Source organism: Channa argus, chromosome 1 (genome assembly GCF_033026475.1).
Source record: "Channa argus isolate prfri chromosome 1, Channa argus male v1.0, whole genome shotgun sequence".
Lineage (NCBI taxonomy): Eukaryota > Metazoa > Chordata > Actinopteri > Anabantiformes > Channidae > Channa > Channa argus.
This window is the reverse complement of record NC_090197.1, coordinates 27,749,084-27,776,130: the sequence shown is the minus strand read 5'-3', so window position 1 is coordinate 27,776,130 and position 27,047 is coordinate 27,749,084. Positions and strand designations below refer to the sequence as shown.

The following is a 27,047-nucleotide window of genomic DNA, read 5'->3' as shown; positions in this document are numbered from 1 at the left end:
GAGGAATTCAAGAAATCACTGCTTTTTTTTCTGTTTCCTCTGGGCTTCAGAAACTGCTGCAGTTTAACTACTACAAAAAACATCAGTCAAATATTTCACCTCAGAGGAACATACTCTACTGTGTGTGTTTTTTAAAAACATTAATCATTTACCTGAAAATTTAAACTGGGAAAAGAGGCTTTGTTGCTGTATCTCAATTTGATAAACTGGAAACTACATTTACTTCTGTATGGCACTTATGGACAATTCTAAATCATTTGTACTTAAGTTGTAGCTGCCCAACCAGCCCAATATATAATTGACAAATAATCTATTAGTTATTATTAGATGTAAAGATTAGCATAGTTAATACATAAATACTACATATTTATAAATTAGTCAGTTACTTACGTCAGCAAATTTGTGGTTCCTGAAGTGCGACTTGTTGCATTTGAGCAGCTGAACAGCCAAATTACAGTCCTGACGGTAACGCTCCTGCAGAAACACAGTTTCAAACTGCATTATTTCTGATTTTAAATAATTTAATTAAAAAAATAAAATTACTTTTTTAAATCTGCCAGATATACATTCTGGTAGATTAAAGCTTCTGATTAATAAATAGATTCCGCATTTTTTTAGATTTACCAGAACAGCCACACAAAGTGAACGTTAGTTTCTCAAGCTTGAGATGCTGCATCATCTCCCTTGCCTACTGATCTGTTATTTAATATTAGTTCCTGAAAAAGCTCTGTCATTATCTCACATTACCATGAAAAAGCTACTATAGGGTCAGGCTGAACCGTCACTCTGAAAAGGGCTGTAAATGTACCGAATGTGCATTTAGGAGACTGCCAGAAGACGTGCCAAAGTAGCAGTGGAAATTCTGCATATGTGACACGATGGAGCTATGTCTATATGCATTTCAGAAAGCTTGGCCTTGGATTAATGGAGCACCTGGACTTGAACAAGACCTTGCTGGGTACAGATTGTAGCACTGTGCATCCCTTCAAGGGCAAGAATCTTTTGTCTATGCTTACATTATATGTATTACATAAACCAATTGTGTATAGTTAAGAAAAGCAATTCAGAGTCACCCCAACATTCACAATGTTGTTCTGTTGTTGTTACGTTGCCCTTGTGCTGCAAGTGAGAGGGGTTTTTACTACTTATTAAAAAGCAACCACAGACCCTGCCTGTCAAACCCTCACCTTAAATTCTTTAAGCACATTCAAGATCAACAACTTTCGGCTTGTGCCTTCATGGGTCGCCAAAGTGGAACGTGGGTGGCCTTCCTGCAGTAACCCTCCCATTTTATCCGTGCTTGGGACACCACGCCTGGAGGGGTGGGATTCGAACCCGTGGCCTTCTGCACCCCGGACCAATGCTCTACCACTAATCCATCAGGCCCCCTATCCCTGAAGCACATTCACGTGTCCAAAATGACAAGAGCATTTTGACCAAAACCAGCTGCTGACTTATGTATGCAGTCATCTCATCACAGACTTAATCAGGCAGAAAGAAGTAGGTTTCCATCATCATCTACTTAGATTAAAGCAAAGCAATGCTGTGAGGACAATAGTGACGATAACAGTATGTAGGATGGCTGGAAATGGTCTACAAGTGATCGTTTAGTAGCTGGACAAAAAAGTTATGTGCATCGATTTATATAGGCGCTAACCAAAATTGTTGGGACATTGTACAGTTTACACTTTATAATTACGTATCTCCGGACAGTACAGAAAATGTGAGCTAACAAATGGTGTGTGTGTGTCTGTGTCTGTGTCTGGGGGGGTCTAGCTTATCAGTATCAGTATGTCTTTGCAAATGTAAAGTGAAAATGGAAGTGATATACCTGACCCACCCAGAATTGGTTTCTCAGGAGGGTCTTCTGAAGGAAAACTGTCTGCCTAATCTTTTGAAGTTCTGCAAAAACTCTTAACACCATTCATCACCTTAATGTTTCAACTAACAAACTGAAAAGGGCTCTTTTCCGTGTCTTTATTTAATAAATTATCTTAGCCAGATCACCAAAAACGAGGAGATCACAAGGAGTTATAGAAAGGCTGAATGTTTTCCAAACCTATCACAGCGGTTCTGCACTATTTTCTTTCATTCTTTATTTTATATCTATTTTTAAAAAAAAGATAATTCCTTCACTTTTTAAGTGCTGCCTTCATTTTAAACTCTGTCCAGCATAATGCATTGTAGATTCCCAATGTAACTGACAACCAATGGGATATTCTGGTCAGATTTGAACAATATAAATAAAATTAACTCGAATGTCAGTTATCTACCAGCTAAGCAGTGCCTGCTATTCGCTGTGCCTTCACATGTTAACATGGCAGCACCATGTCCAGTAGGAAAAAAATGTTACTTAAAGTCAAAATTGTAGCTGCTACTATCTCTGTAAGATAAAGGGTAATAATATTCCACAGAGAGTAACAGTACTTATTGTATTAGAGAGTTTTCACTCACATTGAGCTCTTCCAGTCTGTTGATGGTGTTTTTGGCGTCCAGCAGTTTGTTGGTGAGTTCCACAATCTCTTGATCCATTGTTTTCTTGTCCCGCTCCACCTTCCGTAGCTGTGCCGGATAGAGACATTGTGTTAGAGCACCAGCTGTCAAAGCTTAGCCAATCAGAAGCCACATGTGACAGGAAGTGGGTCTTCAGCAGATTAACTACATTCAGATCATGTGGGAATCAACAAGGGGACACCATGTTTTTAGTTTTCTGTAAAGTTTACTTCATGTCCAACCTTTAAACAGCACAAACTGAGGGTCCAGCTATATCTGACCTTAAACCTGAGGATTCAAACCGTTTTCATCCAGCAGCCATGACACAACAATCTGACATCAAATAATGAGCGCTAACAGAGATCAACTTCTGCGTTGGCTCACGTCGCCTTGTCCAACAAGTGGTGCTAGAACATACCGCTAAAATGAAAGGGCGATGAGCAGGTAGCAGTGTTCTGACCTGCCTAGAGAATGGAAACAGGAAAACCTGGTCCCAAGGATATACAAAATAAATGCTGTTTGTAAACAGAGCAGTGTTAGCTTACCATTTTCACACTACTCTCATCCACCACAGATGGTTTATAACTACCTCTAGTCTGATTACAAGTAACGACAATAGTACATGTTTTGGCATTGTTATTAACGTAGTCTGGTCTTGTTTGCTGATTCCCTAAACTTAACAGCCAATCGGAATGGACGGCCGACCGTCAGCTTGGTGAGTCACGGCCCTAATGCTCAGCGGGTTTATTTCTAAAGCTTTCCCAGATCATTTGAATGCTGCATGAGCTAGCAGCACAAAGGCAATATGGGATGTGGTGGCTTGGTGGAAATCAATCAGATCCAATAAGATCTTGATCAAAGCTGAAATATTTTCATTATTGGTACTTTCAAAGTGCTGAAAAAATAAATAAAGAGAATAAGCAGCTGGCTAGCATCTAACACTTGCCAATGCAGCTAGCATTAATGAAATTCTATTTTAAAAACAAACCGTTCCTTCCTGCAGCCCGAGCGTCGTAGTGCACAAATGATACACACAGCAAAGTAACCTGCAAGCCTGGACTTCAGGTTAGCAATGCTAACATTAGCTGAAGTCCAATTTCGCTTTTATTTGTGTTTCTTTATAACATGAATCCAATTTTAGCTTTAATCTCTTTGCACGACTTACACACCAAAAAGAATTAGTGGGAGAAATTATTAAGTGTTATTTAATATTTATACAAGTCTGTTATAATTATTATAATTTCCTTCACAATGTGTTGGCATGAGCAGGGAGGAGCGGGTTTGTCATTCATGGTCTTTTCTTTTGAAGCAAAATTTTCAAAAATTGAGCAATTATTATTAGCCAGAATGTTTTGCACACCAAGTCCAAACTTTCACTTAATAAGTTAATTTTGTTGTAGTTCCAACATTTTTAATAATGGTTTTATCTTTTGTTGTCAATATTTTGTTTGAAAAAAGAACAGGAGCATAAAAACACACTTCGGGTCGACTCGTGCTTAAAGCATGAGATGCCACACAGGCAGCGTAGACACATTTTTATGGGAGTACTTCGGTTACATGACACAAGTCTGTTCTGAGCATACAGTATCAAAAATTTTGCCAATTACCATGTTACATGAATCATTATTACAGTATAACAGTAAGTAAATGTCATAGATTCTCTGCCAGCAGTCTAAATGTGAGGACTTGGCATTCAAACAAACACCAAAGAAGAAGAAAACTGGGCAGAAGGACAATGATAGGGAGATGTCGGATGTGATGAAGGAGGAAGGATAGACAGAAGGTGATGATGAGTAGGGGGAAGATGAGAAATGAAACGCAACTGCGTGGACCCATGTCTGACTGACAGCAGCCTGATGATGATGGTGGCGATGATGAGGGTGATGAAGATGAGTCAGTCCATCAGAAAGCAGCATGAGAAAAGAGGAGAAAAGAAAGAAAAGATGAAGAACGACAAACAGGAAGTTTAAATTACTGGAACCAGAGTCAGAAAGAAGACTGATTATTTGTTGAAGCAGCACTTATATGGAAATCTATCAATGAATCTAGTAAGTTTAGTTTAAACAGCATGGTTCAGTCTGTTGGAGTGTGCACAAAATAAAGTTGAGACTATTCTTTTACCATAGATGTGGTAATATTTCAGCAGAAATATCAGCTGTAATATAAAGATAAAATTTCTTTTAAAGTATTACACTTTTAAAATGTCAAAATGTTTTGCTAGAAAAATTGGATTACAAAACAAAATGTCTCTAAAGAAAAGTTGTAATATTTATAAAAATACCCCAAAAAAGTATTTTTTTTTAACACATAAAATGTCTCCGTACTAGATAAATATGTAAGTAAAAATGTAATTTTGTGAGAAAAGTCACACTTAAAGCAATTTCAACAGTAAAATTATAGTTTATTAAGAGAAAAATAAAAACTTAACCTAATAATAGAAAGTTTTATTTTACTAATACTAGAAATATACAATGAATACTTTGTCTGATGTAATGTGTTTCCAGATTGTATATTTTAACATAAATTGTTTATTATAAATGTTTGATTTCATCCATATTCCTGTCTCCTGCACTAGGTTTTTGTTTTAACAGCATACTGACAGATCATACCAACCTCTGACCTCCAGATCTGATGCCATGGCAACCATCCAGCTTAACTCTACTTTTCTACAGATTATCAATAAACAGCCTCTAAGTGCATTTTCATACAGTTATAGATCAATGTGATTAATGCACCTTACACCATTCATTAAATATTAACGACGTAACAGACACACACACAGGAAGTGTTGGATAAATCAGGAGCTTTGTAAAATATATATTATCTCTAATCAGTTAGCGGGCCTAGTTAATATTTAGTTCCTGAAACAAACTACAGCTACATATGCACCCTGAAAAAGACTAAGTTGGTCAAAGGTCAGGTGAAGAAGGTGAAAGGTTACCAGAGCGTGAAGCTTCTCCTCCAGGTCCTGATTGGCTCTCTGAGATGCTGTGTAGCTGTTCTGGAGTCTGCACAGAGGGAAAGACGTGTTGAGTGAAGCATGTCCACTTCCCCTCAGAGGATAGTAAAAGCAACGTGTTTTAGGTTTATTTAGTCATTTCTTTTCTTAAAGGGATGTTGTTTTGTTTATGAAGGTCTGTAGTGTATTCATAGCCAAATAATAGTAATGGCTGTGTTATATGGCTGAGACACTGCAGCATTGTAGACAAATTACAAGTCAGAGCTGAGTTCTAATGGAGTGGAGCAGACTGAGGCGCCCCCTCAGTTAGATTCAATAAGAAAAATTTCAGGGTCAAAACATCTCAGCGGCTTCATCCCTAAACCCCACCCTCTCCCTCGTTATCCTTTATAATCCACAGCCTCATTAGGTAGAGACTCACCAACTTCCTGCCTCATTTACACTCATTACCGCTGTAGAGGGAAATAAAACTGATGAACAGAGAAGTGAACCTCCAACAGAGACTGTTCGACAGAAATGAAGCCTCAAACATGTTTTAATTCCCACTGAAACAAACAGCCTGTGTAAAAAGACTGGATCAGGTTTGCTGTGCTTCTGTCCATTTAGTAATGAGGGATGATGAGCGACTGTGGCCTAATATAAACACTTAACAACTAAATCAATCAAACTCTGCTGTAGGACAGTTTTCATAATGATCAAAATGTGAAGTTGGGATCAAACATGAAACTGAACTAATTGAATGAAATAAAATGAGCTGCTGTTTAGTGAATCCACAAGAAGACAGAGAATCAAACTAGATTTAAACTGAGCCTCAGACAATAATCACAGCCTGTGTGAGTTTGTTCAGATGGGCTGACTGTTCTGTTAATCACAGTTAATTTAGTACCAGACCAAGGACCCAAAGAATACCTGGTTTCAGCCTGCACAAGTCTGATCAAATTCTCTGAATATGGATCCAGACGGAAGAGACCTGATGTGTTAATAAATTTTACTGTAACTATCTTGGTCAGATCCAAAACCAGGTTCTGATGCAGATCCGGTCCTCACCTACGGAACTTGTCCCTCATTTTGTCCAGGTCGTCCCTGGTGCGGCTGAGCTCGGCCTCCATGTAGTGTCGGCCCCCATCGAACTCTGCCTCCATGGCCTCCATCCTGTGGGTGGACAGAGACAGGCGGTGCCGCAGATCCTCGTTCTGCTGCTGGAGGATTCTGGTTAATGGAGAAAAGACTAGCTTTGAGCTTTTAACAAATTTCTGATGCAGATTGTTGACATGCAGATCTGAAGTAGATTTGATAAGGACCAGAACTCATGTTGCTGGTTTTAGACTCATGGGACCCAGACATATCGAAGACCTACTTGGGCAAACTACCAGTGCTAGTGTTTAACAAGATTATACTGCAAGTAAACATTATAAGATATTAAGAGCCGAATGCTAATGAAGTATGAGTACTTACATTAGAGTATCTGCTGACTCAGTGTACTGATATATTGCAGTATGATGCAGTATTTCTATGGTAAGTTACTATAAACATGTAGTAATACTTCTGAGATCTGGTTGTTTTTCTGATCATTTACAGCTACAGATGTGTTACTGCCTCCAAATCTCTTCAGTTTAATAAATCAGGTACATCCCATAAAAGCGATCCTGATCTCACAAAATCATTTCTCCAGTTTTACTTTTACTATCAAATGTCTGCGGATAAAACAGAACACAAAAATGTGACTCTGACCTGATCCTGTCTGCGTCTGTTAACGCCTCCTGCAACAGAACACAAGACAATTGTTCGTCACATCTGATTACAACTTTGATTTTGTCACAAAACAAAAAGGTGTAAATAAAATTCAGTTTTTCAGTTAAAAAGAGTTTTTTAGAGGTTATAAATTTTACTTTACTTTTAGATTTTTTAATTCATTGGCTATTTTGTGGTTTTATTACAAACACAGACACTGGTAAAAACGTAAGATATCGTAAATTATTGTTTGTGTTACTTCAACCAACCTATTTTCTTACTGTGTTTCTGTTGGTTCACATTTAGCATTTCATTAGTAAGAATCACATGAAGAAAATTTGATAATAATATATCAATATATCATGGGGCAGCTGTAGCTCCGTTTGTAAAGGCAGTCGTCCATGGACCGCAGGGTCAGTGGTTTGATCCCCACTCCCGGCTACATGTTGAAGTGTCCTTGGGCAAGACACTGAACCCCCAAGTTGCTCTCGGTGGGTCAGGTGAGCACCTTGCATGACAGCCATGGTGTGAGAGAGTGTGTGTGATTGGGTGAATGGCAATCAACATTGTAAAGTGCTTTGGATAAAAGCGCTATATAAGCGACTTTACCATTTACCATATGAAAGCATGATAAAAGTTTTTAGCTGCAGCTGAAGAAAACAACCTGCACAAATATTAACATGAAAACACTGGTTTTATTTCAGAGCCGACAGGGGGAAACACTGAACAGAAAAACTTAATTCTTCAATCCAGTTACACAGAGTAGGGGTCAGAATATGTGTTTAAAATAAACACAGGTGTGTAGAGTTTGTTGTTTATTGAGTATAGTTATATTAATTATACATTATACACTCACATCATGACTGCAACTCAAAAATTATTAAAAGACCTCTCCTTGTTTTTCATGTTATCTTCCTCTGTTTTACTGTTTTCAAAGAACTTTCCCAGGATCTCAGTGTTCCAGGTTTTTTTCCATGTTGACCTCCCAGCATGCAGTAGGATTTTACAGGACTGCTCCTCTCAGTTTTCTGATCAATCGCCAACAGCGCTGTAAATCAATAACTGAGCTGCAGCTAAAAGGCCAATCAGATCGCGCTGATGTTTGAACACTTTATTTCCCCAGGTGTCATTATTGGTTATCAATATGTGGGGCCTGTAAAAATTAAAAGCCTCTGCCAGACTGCATTACGACAGATGAACCTGACCTTTGTACTTTGGCATTCTGGGTATTTCAGGTGCAGGATGCACCTGACAGATTTCTTTATAAACCTGGTTTAGGAGTTGTCACATTTTATACCACTGATTGCTTGCAACTCTATTACAAACTTTAAACTTTGGAACAAGAAACTTCGGTTTTATCACAGATTTATGAATGTAGTTTGGATACTCTCCTTTAACTTGTTTAAGTGTTTAATTCCTAAAATGTTTATGAGTCACAAAATTAGGAATCAAAGCTGGATTGTATTAGTTTCTTAATATAAATATTAATTTAAATAATTTAATGACAACATGTAAACTAGTTTAAATAGCCTTTACAAAGTGGTCCCTTACAGCTTCAGCTTTAGTCCAAACTAACTGCTCTTGAGGAAGCATCTGGAGGCAGGTAGAAAGATGAGATATTCAGTTTCCTTTCATGACAAAGAAAAACACTCAATCCGCAGAGCAAATATCTGACATTTCTCCTCAAACACTGGTTAAGTTTAAACTGTTGCAGTTTGTTGCACACACAACATAATTTTTAATTCAGGAGCTTTTACAAATTTTCCATTTTATTTCACTTTGTTTGACACAGACTTAAATAATGATTGGGAGAAAATAATAAATTAGATGACTCATCTCAGCATAAATTACTAATAAACTTCAGACTTTTATGTGTCATCTGTTTTTAGAATAATGTATTAGAACTAAAACCTTTGTGATTAATTATTAAATTAATTAAGCAATATTTGGATTATTGAGTTTATTTTTCCATAACGGAAAAGTTTTTTAGTTTAACATCAAAAGATACTAACAGCTTTTTTAAGAGAAAAACACAAACTAGATCATGATTTCACATTATTTTTCATTTGGAAAAAATGTTGTGTTTACCATAATTCAGCACTTAGATCAGCTGTTACCTGTTTTTAAACCTGGGTGGGGGCTAAGAAAGGAGGAGGAGGCCAATGATAAAGCCCCCAACCCCCACCTCGACTCAGACCTACCTTTATGCGGTACAGAAGTGACACATTAGACAGAGGATGTCTTTGTCTCTGAGCTTCTTCAATCTCCTGATCTTCCACCTTTACTGGTTTGCTCCCCTCCATCACATCCTCTTTAAGTCCCCGCTTCACAGTGACATTATCCTCCTGCCCCATGCCCCCCTCCTCTAGGGGCTGGTACCAGCTGTCAGGCCTCTGTAGAGCCGCCACCCAATTGTTCCAACGCCGGGTCCGATCTGCAGCCTCTGCCTGCTGTTTCCTGTTGGCGGGGCATTGGCGCTGGGAGGCAGATTGCCCTTGGTGTTGGGGGGTTAACCTGCCAAGCAACATGAGGTTGGCGGGGCTCAGGACGCGACAGGTGACCTCATCCAGAAAGTTGGAGAAGCGGACCTTTTCCTCCAGAACCTGCATCTTCCAGTTCCAGTTTGTCCTGAAGGGTGAGGAGAGGGCAGAGGACCGCCTTGAGCCCGGCCCCCGCTGCTCTGCACGGTCCAGAGATTGAGTGGGTGGATGGCGAGTGGAAGAGCCCTGCCCTCCAGTTCCATCCAGCACCTCCACAGATTTAGACTTCCTGATGACATCGTAGGTGTGGTCCATGGAGGCTGATGGTTTCAGGATGCTCTTTGGAGGGGGGGCGTTCCATTCCCGGTCACAAGCCAAGGTCTGGCTACTGGCCGGTGACCAATAACTCTGATGTTCTCCCCTAGAATCTCTGCTGGGGGAACATTTACGAGCTGTCGCAGGGCTTTGATGAGCTGAGGAAGTCCACATGGGGTGGCGAGCCCTTGTGGCATAGCGGTCAGATGCTGTGAAACCCACAGCCAGGGTTCTGGTCCGGGTTGGGATGCGTGGGTGGCTGCTGAAGAGCGGTGGTGGTGGGATGCAGAGCTCCAGACTGGACAGACTGGAGACATCCAGCTCACTGTCTGAGGGTGGGAGTGGCAAGGTCGGGAGGACATGCCGCACCTTGGTGCTTTTTGGCTGTTTAGCAGTGGTGGTGATGGGGAGATGGGTGAGGGGCTGCAGGGGAGATGGAAGGGTATTTAAGGTGTGTTGGTTTACCTGATTGATGTCGGGTTGTGGTACAGGCGGTGGCGGAGTGGCAGGCAAGGCATTGCGGGTCTCACGGTGCTGTGGCGGAGCCTTACGGTACGGCTTCCTGGCCGGGGCCGCACTCGTCATCCTGGGTTCCACTTCCTTCCTGTCAGTCGGTCAGTCAGTCCTGCAGGAGAAGAAGAATCACGTGAGGGAGAAAACAGTGCCGGCCGATCACCCGCCAACTGCCCACCACAATGCCGCGACCACAACTGGACTCTGACACAGCTGTAGCTCTCTCTGCGTAGATCGATGTTGCTCTGCCCCTGGTCGGCCCTCATCAGCATCAAACACGCCTCCTGCATGTGTGTGTTTGTGTGAAAGAGCATAAATGTGTCTATTTGTGAGGACCTGACCTCACAAACAAGGTTTTTGTACAATCTCTGTGTGGACCCAGTATTTGACCTCACTAACTGGCTTCAGCTGTAAACCAGTGACAGGAGATTTTTTTTTGTCCAGGTTGAGGTTTGGATTTCAGGAATGTGTGCATCAACTGATCTACTACCTTTGTGAGGACCAGGTAAAGGAAATAAACTGAGGAAATAGGATTTTATGTAAAGTCTCCTAAGCTCTAACATGACAGAATGTTGGTCTTTATGTGCACATCAATGCATGCTCAGTTTGAGTGTTTGCGTGTGTTAGCCTCAAGCTAATCATTGATCTCAGTTTGTTTCCAGGACAGGAAGTGCTGCTCCATTGATCTGAATGATGCTAACGTTAGAACTGGTCTGATTAACCCAGAACAGAGCTAATGCAGCTAACATGCTAACAGCCCACGCAGTAAGGCAAAAATCCAGCCCACATACTGTATAAACAGCTACTTGTTCTAATGTGTGTGTGTTTTCCTTAGCTGGTTAGCTGGTTAGCTAGCAAACTGTTTATGGCAAGCTAATTTTAAAAATTAAAAATCAAACTTGTTGATTTTCTACTAGAAACAGGTTCAGTTGCTGACACGAGTAATCTGAATCAAAACAAGCAGCTACAATTATTTTATCTCAAACAATCATGTTAATACTTAATACAAATCATACTTGTTTATGATTAAGTCCAGCACTTTTCTCATGCATTGTAATTTCCAGGAGCCAGAGTATTGGTCAGAAATATACTTATGAATGGTTCCACTCCAATTCTGTCTTTCTACTGGACAATCTGTTTCTGCTCCATTTACCTTTTGTCCCTGTCCCCTCCCGAGGTGACTGATAAAAAGCCACACAGCTGTGAGGGCCCACGTTGACATAATTCATTATCTAGACGCCACGTGATGAGCCCTGTATAAACCAATAATTTAAAGCTGATTGTGACTATATTACATATATTCTTAGCCAAATTTTGTATCTGCATTTCATCAAAACAAAATGTAATCCATTGAATTTATTCATTGTTTCTTATACAGAGTTTAATACATACTCCTCCAAAGTAGTAAAGACCAACTAAAATGTCTTCAGTGACAGTGGAAATCCAGTCCTCACAAAGACAAGTACACATCACCTGCTCAGAGGAAGTGACCACATCACATGATGTCTGAGTGAGAAACCATCCATCACTTTATCAGTTTCATTTCCTCAATTTAACCTCTTCCTGTGTCACATCCCTCTGTGTCTCATCCTCTGTCCCTTCCCCATTTCTCATAATGAAACCTTCATCAGCTGATTGAATTATTAACACCTGCTTGGAGATGTGGTGTTTGTTAGTGAAATCATGTCCTGATGCTTCTCAATCATTAAAGTAGCAGTATTTTCAAACAATTGTTCATCGTCAATTGTTTCAAGTACGTCGCTCACTAACACAAAGGAACACAAAGCAGTTACTTTCAGATGAGTGAGCCTGGCCGGCTGTGTGCACCTCCAGCCTCTGTTAGCTACCATTGCGAACAAAATCGAATTTAGTAGGAAATATTTTCTATAAATGACCTTTACTCCTGGGATTACTTTATAATCCATGGACATACACAGATTCAAAATCAGAAACTAACTCAGTAATTTCTGCTGTAACAAAAAAATGTGATGGATTTACGTTGAGCAGTGATTCACCTCAGTGCTTTCCTTTTATTCCTTCTTCCTTTTGTTCTCTTGACCATTTTCGTTTAATTATTTATTCCACTCCTTCTGCCTCCGTCACCTTTTTCATTTTCCTATCTTACAGCTTTACATTTTATCATTTCTTGTCTTCTATTTGTCGCAGTCCATATTTTCATTTTCCCCATTTGTTTTCTCTTTCTTCTTCTTGGTAATTTCTCCCAGAGTAATGAAAGCTTACTTTTTTTGTCTCGTTCCATTCATTCTTTCTTCCTTTCGGCCATGTATTTCCTAATTTGTCTAACCATTCTTCCTTTCCTTTTCCTGACCCATTGTCTTCCCCCTTTTCCTATTTTTTTCTTTTTCTGTTTCCTTGTTTCCTTTTGCTCTTTATCCGTTTTCCTCCCTACCTACTTTCTCTTGCCTTCCTTTACTTTCCCTTCCCTTCTGCTCCTATTTCTTTATTTCTTTCTATCTTCCTGCTGTTGATCTTTCACTGTTTTGTTCCTCTCTTTTCCTTGCCTTCACTCATGGTTCACTGACTACTTGCTGCTGCCGAAAACAGGTTAATTAGGCATTTCAGGAATTCCATCTGGATGTTTTAGTTTGTCAGAAGCCTAGCCCGATGTTTTTCTGGGTCACAAGTTCAGGTGTGTGGTAGAGTGTTTGTACCTGAACTGTGAGCTGCTCCAGATCTGAATTCATTCACAAAAACAGACCTGAAACAAACAGGGTCCACCATTAGATAGAAATTAATTTTATCATTCAAATGCTTAAAGCAGCTCAACTTGAAACACTTATTAAAACACTTTGACACTGGTAAACTATTATGATAAATAAAAGAACACTGTTTCAAGACCTGTGATGAAAGAATGTTTACAAACCAAATGTATAATTAATAAAAAAAAAAAAAAAAAACTCTGTAGCCTAAGGACAAATATCATCAGACTTATCATCCTCCTCACGCTGTAATCAGTTGCTATGGTTACAGGACAGGTCGTTAGAGGTTAATAAACCTGTGGGCTCTAGGGTGAAACCAGAGAATACATGTGGAGGATCACCTGCTGTGACTGGTTCCACATGAACACTCGCTTCTCGGATCTCAAGTGTCCACACGACCATCATGACCCCAGCAATACCTGAAGCTACTTTACATGCACAGCAAATCTTCTGGATAACATGATGTTAAAACATATCAGAAGCTGCATGGTTATGGAAAGTTACTGAGCAACCTTATGATATTCCATGCGTAACCAGTTACTTCAATCAATGTATTCTGTTTTGGATGTTCTTTTATTTAACAGCACGTCAAAATGAGGTGATTTCCCTCCTACGTTCTAAGCGTGAGGTCTAAGCTTGTATTTTTAGCCTTTAAATCTTTGTATTTTAAAACTTTTTATCTAACATTTTTATCCTGATTAGGTAAATATTGTAACGGCACGGCTAGCTAACAAGCTAGCAGACTGACATAGTGGGCTCCTGGGGCACTATGGGTAAAAACGGGTAAATAGTTCTGTCTTTTTAAAATGCTGAATGTGTGTAATTTGTGTTACGTTGACAATTCTAGGTATGTTTAAATGTTCTGGTTGTGTTAGTTGTTTTTGTTATGTCTACTTGGTGTTTTGTTGGCTGGCACCAAGGGGGAAAGTGTTGTGTATAGGAGTGACCCTCACGGCGACCGGCCCCTGTTCGGTGGTTCCAAAATAAAGTCAGCTCTCTTGGGTCACAGTGGTAGCTGTAAAAAGGCAAGGGCTGTCTGTGATTCTGACTCATGGTAACCAGCTCAAGACACCCGTGCAGTGTATGTGCTCTCTTCTCTTTGATCAGCTAAAAAAGGGAAACACATCCCACCACTCTTCAGATCTCAGGTTCAAACCTTTGATTTTCATCTACAGAGCAGTCAACTCAACTGCACCTTCCTAGCTTACTCATTCAAGTCTACAATCCCTGTCTCCACCGGTGCTCTGCCAGCGAAGGGCATCTTGTGGTCCTTACACCGCATAGCAAAAGATTCCAAGCAAAACGCTTCATCTCACTGGTCCAACGATGGTGGAATGAGCTTCCAAAGTCTGCAGCCTCACTACCAATAATCAAAAAGCTGATGAAGACAGAACTCTTCTGCCACTTCCAGTGCACTTAAATCTTATTTCTCCTTTCCTAACTTGCACTTATGACTCATGAAACCGAAAAATGTTTTCCTCACAGCACCTAATGTTTTCTGACTTAGATTTTTTGTGTTTCACTTGTAAGTGGCTTTAGATAAAAGCTGCCAAATGACTAATTGTTATGTAAAGGTAATTAATTAGCTTAGGGTTAGGGTTACAAGTATCTATCAAATACCAACATTAGTAGTGATGTGTGAACCTGTGGGATTTGAGAACCCTAAGGTCCTGAGGGCGTTTTCCATTAGGAAATGTAAATGTTAACGTAAGACTAGTGAGTAATTATTAATTAACTAACTGTAACCTCATCACTGTAAAGTGAAAACCTAAAACTGTTGTTTCATTATGATGTCAGCTCATAGGAGAGAGTAAAACACGAAGGACAAAAAAATATCTACTGTATAAAGAAACGAGCCAAGGCCACAGAGCCAGTGTGAATAATCCTCACCTTATACGTCAGCAGAGAAAACTTTTCATCTTGTCTGCTGTTCGTCCTCTGGCACTCAAGTTTCAGTTCTTCTTCCTCCTTCAATAACCTGAAACACAAGACAGAAGGAAGAAAGAACACGAGTCAAAACCTGCCATTAGTCAGAAAGAAAACTGCAGGGACGACAAGCAGAGGATAGTGAATATACTGACTAATTAGACTGAACAGGTTAAACTGATGTAAAATGCAGGCTTGTTGGAGGCTACAGATACAGGCTGAAATTAAATAATTATTATTGAAAAATACCTATTAAAACATATTAAAGGACTACAAATCCCTGAGGTCTTAGAGTCAACAAAGATGCGTCACACAGAGCTGCTCTGATTTCACTCAGAGCAGAAACACACACCCTGCTGTGTAGTGCTTTCGGCTGAGTCACGTCGTCTGTCTGTCACAGGAAGAAAAGCGACTAGCTGATGACCTGCCGCTGACGCTCGCAGCCAACTGAAGGTCAAACTGCAGCAGGTGCATGCTGGGTATTTCACCGGTTGTCCATCTAAATCGCTTCCTACCAAGTCTAACACCTGTAAACCTCAGTGAAAGGAATAAAATAAATAAATAAATAAAAAGCTGAACCTACAGCGTATGATTGCTGAAAGGAATCTTTTTGCTCCTACTTACTTCCTGTACATGTCCACCCTTTAAACACACCTTTTTCATTTCCTAATCCACTGTGGTGGATTAGAAAATCAGAAAACAGAATCAGAGACATAAGGGCACCACTGACTGCATAAAGACAACGAGCTTGAGACTGCTACTTCAATAAACATGATTTTTACATGAATCCTTACAGACTGTCAGGACGTAGCTTCAGAGAACAGACAGTAACGAGGTGATCACACACAGATCCAAAAGCCTGGACCAGTGGAACAGCAGACCCCCCCCAGCCCATCACAGCCTGAGCCCAACTACATGACAGCTACAGCTACAGCTGAGAGAGACCCAATCAGATCGTTTCCTGCCTGACGAAAAATACTTGATCATCACGCCTATGCTTCCTGATCATTCAGCACAATGATACTGAGATGGAAACAAAGAGCCACTAATGAAAATCACATCTGCATCATTGGTGCAACTTATGGTGACAGATACATCAGAAAAAAAAAGTGTCCAATGAAAGCAGAGGATGCGAGTTATACAGAAGCTTGACTACATGGATCAACATCCAACTTCTGAAATCAACCGGAATCTGTCCACCCCCTCCACCTCAAGCCCTGCAGCATTCTATAGAGGCACTGTTTTTCTTTTTTTTTGTCCTTTCGGCTTATCCTGTGAGTTCAGGGTCGCCACAGCGGATCATTGTCCGCATGTTGATTTGGCACAGTTTTTATGCTGGATGCCCTTCCTGATGCAACCCTCCCCAATTTCTACCAGGCTTGGGCCCAGCTGGGCATAGAAATGGGCTGTTGGGGGTTCAGTGTCTTGCCCAGAGACACTTCGACATATAGCCAGGGCCTGGGACTGCCTTTACCAACTGAGCTGTTGGATTTCAGCTTTTATTTCCAACATTCATAAAAATACTCTGTAGGTTTTCACATTGGTCATTAGGGGTCACTGAGTGTAGATTAAATGGTCAACAACTGCAGTTTTCTCGATTTCAGATACTTTCAAATATTTAAAAACTCCACAACATGAGACTGAGATCCAGCATCACCTAAGTTTAAACCAGTTATTTTATTAAATACAAATGTTTATCGATAATCAGCTGTTAGAGCTCAGCCTCCTCACAACTCTGGTTTGATACCCTGGAGCAAGGCACTGCAGAGTAAGGATGGGATTACACAGCACAGGGATTTATGTACACTTAGAGAAGATTATGGGTAGGATAAGAGAGGAGGGGTGGGATGGAGGAGTTGGAGTCAGCTCCATCATCTCTTGTTTTAATTAAACTTGACCTGAGGTCATTTTATAACTAATTTAAAACAGACAGAAGTACAGATATTGCTCTTAATACTGATAATACTGTGGCAAATCACCAGCCTGTGGACACATTTACTTTTAACAGCAGCTGGTGGCTGAATGGCTTTCTGGGAAATGTAGGAGATGAGAAGAAGAAGCAGGGAAGGAGGTATCACTAGAGCCTGTTCAGCTCTGACACTAAGGAAATTTGCTTTAGTGTGAAAGATCAGTTAGTTCCTGTCTGTGTGACAATTTAGGTCTGTCGGACTCAAACCTTGAATATCTTCTTTCGTTAGGCGGTGTAGTTCTCAGAAGTAAAAGTGTCGTTTATAGACTGCTGGACCATAGTCTCTGTGTGAAGTTCATATTTCTTGTTTTAAAGTCATAGAGCAATAAGAAAATACCTAAAACCACCACAAAGACACTGAACAATAACAATTACGGTTTTTGCCTTTCAGTCCTTGAACAAATGTGTGGGGGCCTCTTTAATGTCTAAGCCCATTGACTGTTCATGTCCAATGGATGAACAAATTCAAAGTAACCAACTTGTTATGTGTTTGCTAGAGTGGACACTTGTCCTTTCTGAGTCTCCCTGTTACCAAATCTTGTTACTGTCTTGAAACAAATTTCAAGAGGTTTGTTCCTGACATTATATGGACTTTAGCCTTTGGGCCCAATAGTGCAAAGTTCATATGGGAAAGAGGCTTAAGACACAAGAAAGAACCGGGAGCTCTGAGAACTGCAGATCTCCTGTTTTTACTAATGTCTTTGCAGAATCAAAGATCATAGGTCTACTGATTAACTGCAGACGAAATAATCAGACAGAGGCAGCCTGATCAGCATCATGTTACACGCGCACAGCTCAGGACATGGGTGGAGACAGAGAGGACGAGTCAAGGACAAGCTCAGAAATCGCTTCTGTCCAACTCATGAATAAAACATAAACAACATTTGGTCTCAAACAGTCGACCACTCAGAAACTGTCTAATCCGGAGCGAGCACAACACATCAAAGCTGGATTGACCCCAGGTCTGATCTCCTGTCAAAAAGAGACACCAGGCTGCTGGACCTGCAATATGCACAACACAACAAACACGTAAACAAAGTGACGCCCTGCAGAAATACAAATACAAGAGTGAATTCCTCTGCCTCACTCCCTGAAGGTCCTGTGAAGTTTTCTGTTTTTGTCTTTATTCACTTCTTCAAGAAATCTATTGTGTGTTGGACACATGACGTCAAACGATTCTGATGTTTTCTCTGAACACGCCCATGGGACTTACTGTGGGTAAAGGTCAATCAAATATTCGCACTGAGACACACAAGACTCAAACCCACCACAGAAACGTGAATATGGCACAACTACTAAAACTTCAGTTTCGACAAACAAATATAACATTTGCTTTCTCTGCTGCAGCAGCTTTTTGTGAGCTGCTGTCAAAGTTGTTTATTTACAATCCAATATCACAAATGTCCTCACGTGGCTGTACTGTCCTTAGACCCTAAAACTAGAAGATACATTTTTTTTCAATGTTAGTTCTCAGGAATGCCATCCATGTATGTCGACTGCATCTTCTTCCTCATAAAACATTTGCAGACAGAGCAAATGTCTCTGAATATTTTACTACACACGATGCTCCAAGTCTCCTCTGCTTTGTTGTACTACTGTTGAGTCTTTCTGCACTGGCAGGAAAATGTTGGATCACATGTGTCCCTGCTTCTACCTGTAGTCAGAATTCAAAAGAGGAGCTTTTATTCCCACTTTGTTTCGTCCTCCCCCTCCATAAACTTGGGGACCGGTTGACTGTAGATCCACATGGACTCTGCTGACTCTGCTCTGCAGACAGGACATTTCTGCTCCAGTGGAGCAAACACAATAAGACTTCACTTTAATAAAATATAAATGTAGACATCTCTCACAGTCAGCTGGATCAAAACACAAAAGCCTTCTGCAGAGAAAAGGCTTCGGCACATCAGGGTCTGAGGATAAAACATTATTCTGCTCTTCGTCCTTTGGCCTTTAGCCTCTTGATTGGTGTTTCCACGGTACAGTTTTTTGTTGTTTCTTCCTTTGACATGTCTCATTATTCTAACAATATGTTATCATTATCTCACCCTTTTGAATTTGGTTTAGTTGTTTCAGAACTGTCATCATATAAAGATCAGCTCTAGTTTACTATAAGATGTTTTTAATATCAGGGAGTCTGATATCAGAGAGTATCTAAGTGGAGGAGCCTGGACAGATGAAGCCAGCATCAGGATGAGTGCCTGCCATAGAGCAGCTGTTAGTGGACAGGGTGGATAATATTTTGACTTGCCTTATGTATGAAAATGAACTTCCATTTACGTAAATTAATGCCTTCATCAGCATCCAAAGGGGAATCTATGGTATTTTGTTTCATTAAACACTGCCTTTTCCTTTATTATTAGTTTTGTTGTTGTTTGGGGACTTACTTTCTTTTCCAGGATGACTAAAACCTTCCATGGGACAGTTTTTCTAGAGCAACCTACTGTTGGACAACACAGTCTAGCTAGTTGACTAGTTTCTTTCTTGGACAGTTAAAGCCTTTCTTGGGTCAACAAGAGCAATAGCCCAATTTTCCAAATTAGGCTATAGCCCCTAGTGAGTTGAGCAGTATGCCCTCATTAAGTAGACTAGTTTCTTTCTTTAGGCAACTAAAACCTTTTCTACCACCTTTCATGGGGCAAGTAACATGTTCTCAGAGGAGTATACTGCATTTCTTGAAGAAACTACTGACTTTACTAAGTCAATTATTGTATTTGTCAGAACAAACCAATTTCTGTTTTGAGCTCTGGACATTGTCCAAAATATGCAGGAAGCACAATATGACACAAAAAACCTCAACACACTCAATCAATAGTCATGAATTCTCCAAACAACAATCTTGTTTATTCACAGTTCTTGGGTTCAATCAGACATTACACAGAATGTCTGGGTGAGATTCCAGGTTAAGTCCAGTCCAGTTACTCAGACTTTTGCGATGTCACATACAGCTCCTTCAGTTGATGACTAGAGACAATCAAGGTTTTAGTACATTTCTAGAAACAGCTTCAGTGATAAATAAAGAAGACTTAACATGAGGTGGCCAGGAGTTGGTACTAGTAATTGGTAGGCTGACATGGCATGGCTCGCTCCAGTTGCATGGAGGATGCTGTGGCAGTGGGGCCTGGATTTGATCACCTTGGCGTCTTTTCACTTGGTAGCTCCATGCTTTGGGCTTCCGTGTTATTAGAGGAGTAAGGTAACAGTAAGGGACAGATAATTAAGAGATGATGCACCATCTGATTAGAAAGTGTGACATCTTGTATACCAATACTACTTGTTTTTTTCCATTTCTGACATCACCCTAGTCTGAATGTCATGGACTTTTTCACTGCGGATGTAGCAGACGTTAATCCTGCGGTTAATGAAGGATGCAGATGAACATAAGATGTTCTTGTGTTGCTGGATCATAATTAGTATTCGTGTAATCCAGGATTCTTACTTCAATGGTCTTGGTTAAAATTTTCCCTACTTCCTTTTCTGCAAGTACTGATGTCTTTGAGTGATGAAGGACTGGTTTCACATTTAAAATACACACTGACTTTCCCCAGACAGAACATCACTGAATCCTTAAGATGGGTTTAATGTCTGGTTTACAGACTAAAAAACATCAATATACTGCCATGAGAAAACCAAATAATGTGATTTATGGTATGCAGAGGTAACTAAACATGTGGCCTGCTGCTGTTCCAAAACAGTCTAAATCATCTTTTCAGTCAAGCACCCCTGGCTGGGCACTCAGTGAGTGCTCTGTGAGGTTGTGTTCCTGTGACTACCACCTACTTCCAGCTGTTGGAGAAATGTCCCGCCAATGCAAAATACAGCAGCATGAGCAACTTGTATGTCATCTTTAACAGCAAGTTCTGGAAAGAAGACATAAAACATTGAAAAAAATAAAATATTTAAACCTTTAGCCTAACTGCAAAATATAAAATTTTCTAATGTGCCGTGTCAGTTTAGTCTAGTGTCTTAGTTTGATGGGGACAGGGGACACAGTGAATGAGTTACATGTGACTGGATGTGACCAACCAACAGAATTAGTGCTATTCGCACAGGGCAGATAGGAGAACAATGCTGCCCATGCTGTCAAGTAGAGAAAGTGATCCTGCCCTTGTCAACACTGCCATAGCACTGGATGTTTGCCTAGCTTTTGTCACGTAGCATTGTTAGACAACTATGTTAGCAACATTGATATGTAATAAAACTGTCAGGCTTGAATCACCAAGTGTGTAATAATGTTTGTATTACAAAGTAAGCAAGATTACAGTAATGCACATTACGCAAATGCATTCACTTACCGATGGCAGGATGAAGTCTATGACCAAAAGACTGTCCCAGTGGTTGAGTTCGGATGACTGACCCAGACCCAACTTGACCCAGTTCCAGTCCACCGTCTTCCTCCAATAAATAAGTTAATCATGTCATAGATTTTTACAATGTATGACATGTTTAACTTTATTATTAGACTTACAAAACAAACTTTGATCACTGTTTATAGGCCTCATTTCCTCAGCCAAATAACAAGTTTACTCAAGTTCATAACAAAATCACTCAAAAAAACTGAGAAATTGACTGTTGTTGCAATGATGTAAAGGTTTTAGGTTTGCTGCTACTTGTGGTTCAGTGGTTTGGCTAGTTTTAAAAGGTTTGCGTAGTTCTTTACGTTGTATCAGGGCGACTGTGGCGCAGGAAGGTAGAGCGGTTGTCCACCAATCTCACAGTTGTTGGTTCAATCCCCGGCTCCTCCGGTCACATGTCGAAGTGTCCTTGAGCAAGACACTGAACCCCAACTTAGTTGCTCCCGGTGAGTGTTGGCCAGCTGCATAGCAGCTCCCCCATTGGTGTATGAATGTGTGTGTGATTGTTAGTGTGAATGGGTGAATAAGAAGCAGTGTAAAGCGCTTTGAGTGCCAATAGGTAGAAAAGCGCTATATAAGTGCAGAACATTTACCATTTATCACAGTAGTGTTTCTTCTGGGGGTTGCCACAACTGTTCGACATGTTTTACACAGTAGCTGTGTTTCTAACAAATGTTTCCTGAACCCACAGTAGTTGTTCTTTTTCACCACAAGGTCTTCATCATCTAACCTTGAAGTCACCAACAAACTGTGTTTAATCACACAATTTTATAACGCGATAACAATCCAGCACAAATTGTGAGTGTAGAGGCACACCTCTGGGAAAGGTGTTCAATGGTAAATTGTAAATGGTCTGCACGTATATAGTGCTTTTCTACCTACTGGCACTCTAATGGGAGCAACTAAGTTGGGGTTCAGTGTCTTACTCAAGGACACTTCGACATGTGACTGGGGGATCCGGGGATCGAACCAGCAACTGGGGGATTGGTGGACAACTGCTCTACCTTCCTGCGTCACAGTCACTCCACTTCATTGACACTTTATTGACAAACATAGCTTATCTGACCTGGATGCGACTCACCTGAACACAAAACAAAGCACACTGAAATAGAACGCAAATGCACAATTATCTGAACCTGAAACACACACCTGACCAAGTGGCCACATCTCAGTGACACGCCAACAGTTTCTGTTTCAGGAAGGCAGCGAAGTGTGTCTTGATTTACCTTCAAACACGCTCACTCTGAGGACAGATGGTGTGTCTGAGTCAGTCTCCTCTTTATTAACCCTCCCCCTAAGCTATGTGCTGAATTCTGCTTCATATAAAAACAGGACAGCACAGTCCAGACCAGCTTACGTCAAACAATGAATTTACTTTCCTACTAAGATTTTCATTCAGTAGGCTCATGAAAAATAATTATGATCACATCCATCAGATTCAGGTTCTGATAAACACAACAGATCTAGTTACCTAGCAACAGGCCAGTATAGCTCTATAGGAATCAGTATCAGGTCTGGGTGGCCTGGATAAAAATTTGTGCCACATGAATGGGAGTTCTTCCGATAATAACGTGTATTCTAATGACAGATTAGTTTCATCCAGCTCATTTTAATTTCAGAGTCATTGTGCACCAGCTTCATCTTCATCATTATTATTATTACTGACAGGATAGATGATTTTTTGGCATCAATTCAAGATTGAAGGCTTTTGGTCAGGACACTTATATGTTGTTTTCTGGGTTTGTTGGGATGTTTTGCAAAAATTATATATATTTTTTTGTGGTGCCTATAATCATTTATAATTGAACATTTATCCTGCATATATTCTTTATACTGCAGTGTTAGTATTATTATACAGTGTTAATGTCATCAACGAACACTGTGACAACTGGCAGAGACTTAAGACTAGAATCTTTACACAGCACACACTGAACAGTTTTCTCTGCCAACCGTCAGCACGAACTGAGCCAGACTGGAACAGACCAGGTCCAACTAGGTCCATCCGGTCATTAATAATCTTGTCTACAGTCATACAGTGTGTGTCAGCTTTAACCTGCACATCTTGCTGTAAGTGCTTCAGTGGCGTCTTCATGTGTGTCTGGATGCCCTCCCTAAAGGCATAAGGCTGTCGTAAATGTCTTTTTTAGCAGGTGTGTCCGTTCTCTTTAAGGATGTCACCTCAGTATGTGTGAAAATTGTAACAGGCATTTTTCATAATTAATTATAGTTTATTATAGCCTCTAGTCAGAAGAAATGTGTCTGATTACTTTCCAGATATGATGATCTCCATCATCCGAAACCTTTGGGTTTAAACACTTGTGTAGATATGTGTTCAAGCTAAATGTAGATGTAAAGTTGTTCTTTAAAGAACCAGGACTGAGGCCAAGAACTTTAGTGTCTTACAGTAAAAATAAACCTGTCTGTGCTCCCTGGTGGACAAATAACATCATCTAGTTTAAAGGTCTGTAAAAGACTCACTGCTGAGCTGAGATCACACCTGAGGAAACAGCTTGACACACCTGAAAAAAGCTACTCTGTTGTTGTGCAGCTCCAAACACCCGGAGGAACCCTGACTTTTCACCTCTGACCTTGTTCTGTGGAATTATCATTTCAACGTGATCTGTGGAATTATTTTTGTTATCAGCTCAAGTGTGGAACTTGGACCACTGGACATGAGTACACTGTGACTTTCTTGACCTTCAGCTAAACATCATGATGTTTCTACACAACTAACGGGTAAAGTTTCCACTGATGCCCTGCAGAGACAAACAGAAGAGACATAAAGGTCAAATGTTCAGATTTCATTGAACTGAAATTGGACGGAGAATTTTCTCATTTAGTTGAAATTATTCCTTTCAGTGTTTTCTCCATCTCTGCTGAACAAATTCTCAGATTTTACCTTGAGAAAACAATTAAAACTGAGGAATCTTTTCATACTAAAGTTCCAGAAAGAGTGCAGGACAGAAAGAGGTTTAAATTAACTGACACGGAGCAACCTGTTGGAGACTAGAGGCCCCCTGACTAGAGAACAGAGATATGAAAAGGCGGAAACAAAAGTAAGAGTTCCATCGCACATGAAACTGTTCTGCAGTTACTTCAGTCATTGATTTATCTAAATTTATTACAGTACTACTCAAGTACTTAAAAACAATTTTGATAAACTTTACTTAAGTCATCCCAGTCTACAATAAATCCCGCCCACTGGTCAATGCAAACAAACAGGGTCTGGTGGTCCCATCACCACAGCAAAACATCCCAAACAATCATCATCTCTGCACACTCAGCAGCCTCACTGTTAATACTAAAGAAACTGCAACTTCCTGTGCACTTAAACTCTGTCCTATCTTGCACTCATATCTCATAAAATGGAAACATTTCTACATACAGCTAATTGCTTTGATGTTTTCTCCTTGACCTGTCCTTCACCTGTAAGTCTTCCTCTATAAGAGTGTTTGCAAATTTTAGTTAAAAATGTAAAAGCTGTAAAAGGTTTGACAGTAATGTGATCAGGTAAACCAGGTAGGGCAGGATTAGGCAAATTCACGTCAGCATCTAGAAAAATATGTTTCCATGGCAACAACAGCATCATCAGCAGCAGCAACAGCAGCAGCAGAAGCAGCATGAGAAATAACAGCACCACTACTACACTTCAAAATCCCTTACACCTTCAGTTACCCTGAGACACACCTGAGTCTGAAGCAGGTATTTGTTGTTAACCTCTTATCCTGTTGAGGGGTCGAGGGGGCTGGAGCCCATCTCTCATTAAATGAGAGGTGGTGTCCACACTCACTGGTCACTAATTAACCTAACTTGCATGTTTTTGTACTGCTGAATGAAACTGGGGGAAACCCACACAAGCACTGTGAGAACATGCAAATGGGATACAGAAGCCCTTGTTCAGTCAGGGATTCAAACCAGGGACCTTCTTGCTGTGAGGCATCAGCGCTTTAGTAGTATTACTACTTTTCCATTTTCTATTACTTCATAATAATAATAATAATAATAATAATAATATATTTTTATTACTATATTTATTAAACATAATTGGTTCACTAAAACTAAGTAATACTAATACTTTTGTACCTCAATTAAAGTAACAATCAGAAGGCAGTACTTATAAACTGTGATACTGATACTCTGATACTGTAGTAAATGATCCGACTACTCAATCGCGGCTTTAAACTTGACCCTCAGTTATGTCTGACAGGTTATAAGAATTGGGGGTGGGTACAACAAACATAGCGGGGTTGTCTTTGCCCGACACCGGGGCCCAAACCTTCATTGAAAACAGCACCGACACCACCCTCCACCGCGCCGTTAAGCCGGGATAAACCCGCAGAGACCTGCTCCGGTCTGACCGTGGCCCAGTTCAACGACAACTAGCTGCGCCCAACTATCACACAAACCCACCAACCGACACCGAACGAACCGGCACGTCCGATCCGCCACAATCTCCTACACCTCTCTGCAGCGAATCCGGTTCTGAGCTTACCTCAAGGAATGTTAGCGCAGTTCGGTCCGGCTTCTTCACTCAAACAAATCCCGGAGAGCGTGAAGGAGAAGAAACTTTAGCTAGAGCTCTGCTTTGCTCCTCCGGCGGGTTGAAGAGGGCGGGGGAGGAAGGTGGAGGGAGGGGGGCTCCGAACCGATCCGAGGCCGGGGAGCATGAGCGCTCCAGCCGTGGAGGAGAACGGGCGGGGAGTCCGCAGCAGCAGCGGAGGAAAGGGAAGCCGTAGCCTGCAGTGATGCTCCGACAGACAGGATGAAAATCCACTCAGAGCCGCTCGGATAAAGTTGATCTGCTGTTCTGCTCTGCTGTCGCCATCTTTACCCGCGGGGCATGACGGGTAATCCCGAGGAATCCCGACCCCCCCCTCACGTCCTGCGCGTTGACGTCCACACCATAATCTATGGAAGCTCAAAGTGTATTATTTTGCCTGATTACCGCGAGTATTCAGATTATACTTATGAAGTACTTTAAATGCTGCTCTGTTTTCGAACAAAAGACTGATCATTATATTTTGCTTGTTTTATTTTTCTGGTTGTGAAAAGTAACTGTAGTCATCAGATAAAGTTAGAGGAATAGAAGTATGAAGTAGCAAAAAATGGAAAAAAATCTAATAATTACACTAAAGTACGTATTCATGGTTAATGTCTAACTATGCTTAATCAGACACACCTGCAGCTCCAATCAGGTTTTATTAAACATAGCCTCAGAACCCCAGAGGCTCAGAACCCCCAGAGGCCCCCATTGCTTGTGATATACACAAAACTTAACCTCAGTAAAAGTACCAATACAGTACTGTACAAGTACTCCATTAAAGAAGTGGTACTTGTCTCCTGCTACACTCAGGTGACGACCACCTGGGACAGAGTCAGCAAATGGCAGCAGGGTCAGACTCAGGAGGTGATGTGGATCTTTCAGGGTCCAGTTTGTGTGTAAACGTGAGTTCTCTATGTGACTTTGAATACAGTTTCTTTTTTAAGAACATGGCACCTGTTACAGCAGTTTCCTCTGATAATAAGAATTTAATTAAAATAAACCAACACATTTACTGTATTTTTACATTTTGTCACGTTATTTCTTAG

At 40.6% G+C, this 27,047-nt stretch overlaps 1 protein-coding gene across 4 annotated transcripts in view; it reads right to left on the bottom strand.

Annotated features, from left to right (window-relative positions):
• The window catches only part of tjap1 (tight junction associated protein 1 (peripheral)), a 36,080-nt gene extending 9,781 nt beyond the window's left edge, over positions 1-26,299 (bottom strand). The window contains exons 1-9 of one of the 4 annotated variants that reach the window (XM_067511313.1): positions 25,951-26,299; positions 15,102-15,189; positions 13,164-13,210; positions 10,444-10,603; positions 7,184-7,212; positions 6,500-6,661; positions 5,435-5,501; positions 2,455-2,562; positions 391-474 (exon numbers count right to left, since the gene is read on the bottom strand). In XM_067511313.1, the coding sequence (XP_067367414.1) occupies positions 391-474; positions 2,455-2,562; positions 5,435-5,501; positions 6,500-6,661; positions 7,184-7,212; positions 10,444-10,563 (570 nt within the window). In that variant the 5' untranslated portion in view covers positions 10,564-10,603; positions 13,164-13,210; positions 15,102-15,189; positions 25,951-26,299. The remainder of the gene's footprint in view (positions 1-390; positions 475-2,454; positions 2,563-5,434; positions 5,502-6,499; positions 6,662-7,183; positions 7,213-10,443; positions 10,604-13,163; positions 13,211-15,101; positions 15,190-25,950) is intronic. The other 3 variants (XM_067511330.1, XM_067511322.1, XM_067511340.1) reach the window with 3 other exon arrangements.
• Positions 26,300-27,047: the final 748 nt, after the last annotated feature.